Source organism: Mercenaria mercenaria, chromosome 1, assembly GCF_021730395.1.
Source record: "Mercenaria mercenaria strain notata chromosome 1, MADL_Memer_1, whole genome shotgun sequence".
NCBI lineage: Eukaryota > Metazoa > Mollusca > Bivalvia > Venerida > Veneridae > Mercenaria > Mercenaria mercenaria.
The window spans coordinates 92,581,480-92,586,948 of NC_069361.1; the positions used below are offsets into that span (position 1 = coordinate 92,581,480).

At 34.5% G+C, this 5,469-nt stretch overlaps 1 protein-coding gene across 2 annotated transcripts; it reads right to left on the reverse strand.

Moving 5' to 3' along the window:
- Positions 1 to 356: 356 nt before the first annotated feature.
- LOC123530285 (snaclec 3-like) lies at positions 357 to 5,009 on the reverse strand. Of its 2 annotated transcripts, none has more exons than XM_045311058.2 (5): positions 4,851 to 5,009; positions 4,119 to 4,207; positions 1,471 to 1,561; positions 1,014 to 1,248; positions 357 to 583 (listed from the first exon to the last, which is right to left on the reverse strand). In XM_045311058.2, exons 1-5 carry the CDS (start codon positions 4,906 to 4,908, stop codon positions 493 to 495), a joined length of 564 nt encoding a protein of 187 aa, XP_045166993.1. In that variant the 5' UTR covers positions 4,909 to 5,009; the 3' UTR covers positions 357 to 492. The 2 variants fall into 2 exon arrangements, with proteins under 2 accessions (XP_045166993.1, XP_045166998.1); XM_045311063.2 differs by having other exon boundaries at positions 1,005 to 1,248.
- Positions 5,010 to 5,469: the final 460 nt, after the last annotated feature.

Consider the following 5,469-nt stretch of genomic DNA (forward strand, 5'->3'; position numbering starts at 1 on the left):
CTGCACAATGTTGTCGTTGGTGCAAACAATTGGAACAAGGCGGACAGGAAACCAACTTACTGTAAATATTTTCATTTGCAATGTGCAGCAGTGAATAATAGTGGTCATCTTAGTGTCTAATTCATTCTAGGAGACTCCAGTTGACTGAAATTTTTGCCGATTCCTATTACTTGCAATCTGTTCCTTCTAATTTACTTTTACATTAAAAATACGAAACTATTTGGCTAGAGATAATTATCCAAGCACAAACTCAATGTGCTAATTACACGTTGAACGGCAAAACATCTTTCGGCAGCGTTTCGTGTAAATATATGAATTATACCGCAAACATTAACAAATACATACGAAAACACTACTGCTTTTATATACTTTGTATTCTTTATATTAATCATATGACAGAAGAAGTGGGCCTAAATCAAGGTATGAAATATACTGTAGAACATAAAATATCTGTCCAAACCAGTTATACTCCATGTAAACATGAACGTGCTTTTAACACTCTTCATCATCACTGTCTTCTTCAGAAGAATCATAGTCGTAGTAGTAACCCCGGTATCCGGAATACTTTCTAACTTTTGTCCTTCTGAAGTATAAGTACATTTTATGATTAGAGTTATGCTACCAGATGGGTAGTTATCCATCAAGATTTCATGTTAATTCTACTGCTATGCGATACATTTTACAACTATCAAGATTTCATGTCAATTCTACTGCTATGCGATACATTTTACAACTAAAATGTAAGAGTAGATATCCCGGAAGCACAGAGCACCACAAACGCAGCCATGTAGCCATGCATCGCAAAGCAGGCCCACTATATATATAAATATATATAACTAAAACAAAAACTAACGGAAAATATTGTAGACGGGTTTGATATATCCCTAACCAGACACGTGAACAACGTGTCACTCTGCATTTTGATCCTGATTCTGAATACTTTATCACCTACTTCTTATATCTTGTATATCTATTGCATATATCTGAACAACTTTATTACTTACATGCCTTACCCGGATGCATAGCAGACAAAATTCATTTTTTCATTACACGCAACAGGCGACCAGCGATAATCTTGCTCTTCGGACATGCAGACACAATTTTGAACTGAGGTTGCGTTTTCGGTTGAAACAGAATCCAAACGCCAGTTTTCATAATCTATGGATCTGCGATCTCGCATTCTTTTCCAATCCTTTGGGTTCAGCAAGTCATTTATATCTAACCAGAATTTCCCTGGGAAAACTAGTCCTAGAAATTAAAGGTAAGAAGGCAAAAGTTCAGAGAGAGTATAATGTTATCATAAAGCACAAAAAGGTTTTTGTATGGTTAAAGGTAATATAAAAATACTGATGGTATTACATCAGATGAACTAAACTATTCTGACACTGCACATCTATTAGATGTGATATATAGCCAACAGACGATTAATATGAAAACAATATTTAAAATAATTAGAAATATATCACTGACCTTTAGAACGGCGCAGTGCTCCTTCTGCTGCTTTTTGTGTGGCTACTGATTCCAGTGAGAGCAGTTGTCCACCTAACACAGTGCAGTAACTCTGCAATATAGATCCCATTTTGACACAACTAGTAAAACGTTTTAATTAAAACAACAAATTACTTTGTATGCTGACTTTAAGTTAAAGGAAACTGAAAAAAGCCCAAGAAGCTATCATGTCACAACACAAAATCTTAAAGTAAATTTAAACACAACAATGCAGAAATAAATAATGAATTCGATAGACAAGACACCTAATTCAAGGCCCGGAATGCTCAATGTAGAAGTTACGACTTTTATAGACAAGAAACACAAAGTCAAGGTTTGGAATTGAAAATACAGACGTTATTACAAGACACCTATGCTCAAAGTAGAGGTTATTTCTTCAATAGACAAAATACCTAAAGTCAGTGTTCGAAATGTTCTGCGTGTTGGCTATGACTTCGATAGACAAGACAAATCAAGTCAATGTTCGGAATGCTCAACAGAGAGGTTACTACTTCGACAGACAAGATCCCTAAAGTCAATGTTCTGAGTGCCCAACGTAGAGGTTATCACTTCGAAAGACAACATCCTAAAGTCAAAGTTCGGTATGCCCGATGTGGTTTATTACTCCGAAAGACAAGACACCTAAATTTAATGTTCGGAATGCTCAATGTAGAGGTTATTACTTCGAAAGACAAGACACCTTAAGTCATTGTTCGACACATAAAAGACACAGTTATGTCGAACACAAAAACCTTCAACAATTAAAAAGTCAACAACAAAAATGCGTTTTGGCAAAAATTAACATCAAATTATCAAATGCAAAATCGGACCTTCAACACTGAATTATCTTTACTAAGTGATGAAAAAAGGAGAAACTTGCAAATTATTTGAAAGTAATTTCAGGTAATATCCGAGTTGCATACATGTTTATGATGAAACTTTAATCGATAAAGACATATACGTATGTAGATGTCGTAATTATTTCATGTCAATAACAAAACAAGAGCTCCGCCAAGAGGAGAAATATACGCCCGGAGGGTTACATCAGAGGATGGGAGCAAAATTTAAAGAACTTGACTGTTGAAGCCCAAAGGACAGGAACAACAAAGGGAAGAAATTCCCCCAAAAAATTTAAGTCCAGAAAAAAATCCTTACAAGGAACAGGTTTGTTAAAATACACCTAAAAATTGGAGGTACCATCCATGTACCAAAGGAAAGTGGTCTCGGTTTTTTCATACGGCCAATAATAAAAAAGTTTCAAAATAAGCTGTTTATAGTAACATAAAAGGGAAGCAATTCAATTATTTTCATTGTAGGTGAACAAAAAAGGAATCTGCTAAATTAAAACAAGAACACTGCAATATAGAAAAATATATACAAAGCAAAGTCATACATGACCTTTGACCTCTAAGTGTGACCTTGACCTTGAAGCGAATCATCCGAAACATGCGCTCTGCACGTCGTCTCGGTGTGATGAACATTTGTGCCAAGTTTCCTTGAAATCCTTCAATCAGTTTAAGAGTTACAGAGCGGACACGAAACAAACTCATATGAACTTTGACCCTTAAGTGTGACCTTGACCTTGAACGAGACATCCTAAACATGCGCTGAGCACGTCGTCTCGGTGTGGTGAACATTTATGTAAAGAGTCTTTGAAATCCTTAAAGGGGTTCAAGAGTAACAGAGCGGACACGAAACTGCTAACGGACGGACGGATGGACACAGGGGTATAACATAATACGTCCCTTCGGGCGTATAAATATTAAAATTGTATTCTTTTTTTTATTTAGAATATTAGACCAAAATCTTCGATTGAACATTTAAAGTTAGATCAATCTAATTTTGTAAGTTATGACTTCAACAGACAAAACAACAAAACACCCAATTCAAGGTTCAGAATGCCCTGTTTTGAAGTTATGATTTCGTTAGACATTACAAGTCAAGGTTTTTAATTCAAATTGTAGAGGCTATTACTTCGATAGACAAGATACCTAGAGTCACTGTTCGGGATGCCTGATGTAGAGTTTATTACTCCGATAGAAAAAAAAGCAAACCTGAAGTCAATGTTCGGCATGTTTTACGTAGAGGTGATTCCTTCGATAGACAAGACACGTATGTCAATTTTCGGATTGTCAAACTTATGACTTTGATAGGCAAGACACCTAATGTCAAGGTTCGGAATGCCCAATGTAGAAAATATGACTCTGATAGACAAGATACCTAATTCAAGGTTTGGAATGTCCACTGTAGAAGCTATTACTTCGACAGACAAGAAACAAAAAGTCAAGGTTTGGAATTCCAAATGTAGAAGCTATTACTTTGATAGACGAGATACATTAAGTTAAGAATTGGAATGCCAAACGTTGAGATTATTATTTCGATAGACAAAACACCTAAAATAAATGGTCGGGTGTAGAGGTTATTACTTAGACAGTTTTCTATGGAGTCCAAGAAAGAACTGATATCTGAAGTTCTGCTGAGTTGAAAAGGACCAATAAACCAACAGCCAAATCTAGACCAATGAATCAATATGATTTATAAGAGCAAAACAAAACGAAAAAAAAAAAAAAAAAAGAATTAAAATGCTAAAAAACACGTTTTAACAACAAAGAATTAAATAGGCCACGAACCCTAGCATCAATCCATGTGACATTGAGACCAACCACGAGATAACAGTACCCAGAATGTCGACAGTATCCATCAGGACAAGATCCTACACCTGAAGTGTAGAACAGAATTTGTCAGATTCTTTCATAAATCTAATAAAGAACAATGCGATAAAACATGTATGGTAATCGCAAATATTTCATATATTCTTTTTTTTTCAAAGGTGATTACAAAAATAAACTCTCTTTATATTTCCGACATACTCCGATATTCTGTCTAGTTGCGTGTTTCTTAAGATCTGATTATGTATTTTAAACCATCACAACAGAAATACATGGCTGCCGTAAAAAGTTTCCCAATAATTAGACGCTGTAGATATATTGTATAGTTAGTTCCTTTTAAAACGTTAGAGATGTTGCACGGCTAACCAACTCATATAAAAGACTTTTATAAACATAAAAAAATAATGATATATTGGGTTTTCACAACAAAAATAAAATGGTAAAGAATGTGAATAATTCTGTCGCGGAAATCTCCATTACAGTGTACTGAATTTTCAAGTTTCTAATAGCTAAAAAAGTGTGTCATTATTCTTCTATTTACATTATCAGTCATTTACCCTTTCAATACTTCTAATGTGTAAGTGTCATGACCACATATGCAATTTAATTAAAATTTGAATTTGTTGTCTAAAATGTAGAATGTTAAATCCGACTCAAAGTTAAAAACTGTAAAAAGATACAAAAAGTACTTACAAAATGTTATAAAAAGTCCAAAAGACACAAACTTTAACAGTCTTGATAGAAGCGGCATGATGCTCCCTGTTGGTTCTGCGATAGAAAATGCGTGTATCTAATCAGTATAGCTTTCTTACATCCCCGTGCGTATAATTCACATTTTCAAAAAAAATGGTACATTGAATTATGTAATTTAATTCATTTAGACCGTTGCGGCCATGTGCTCTCTTAAAACATATTTCATGTAACATGAACTATACGTTCTGCAAACTAAATAATTTAACTTCAAGGAAGCGTTGAATATATAGTTCTGAACTTGATATGCACTGAAATTCCTAGTTATTTAAACAACGATGACTGTCAAAAGACCATGCCCTTAATTTTAACTTGCTTTATGGCCGTATCGTTTATATGTCCTATCTTGTCCTTTGGTATTGTTAACTTTGTTTTGGAGAAATACGAGTATCTTGCTGTTCAGTATCTGAAGTTTTTATATATTTGAGGATGATTGCTTTGCAGTGTCTGGACCTTGCTACATTTGCCATACAAATGCCCCCAGGTATTCTACACTTCCTTTTTATTATCGATAAATTACGGAAAAATAATAGTAACACGAAATTTCGACTTATTAACTCGA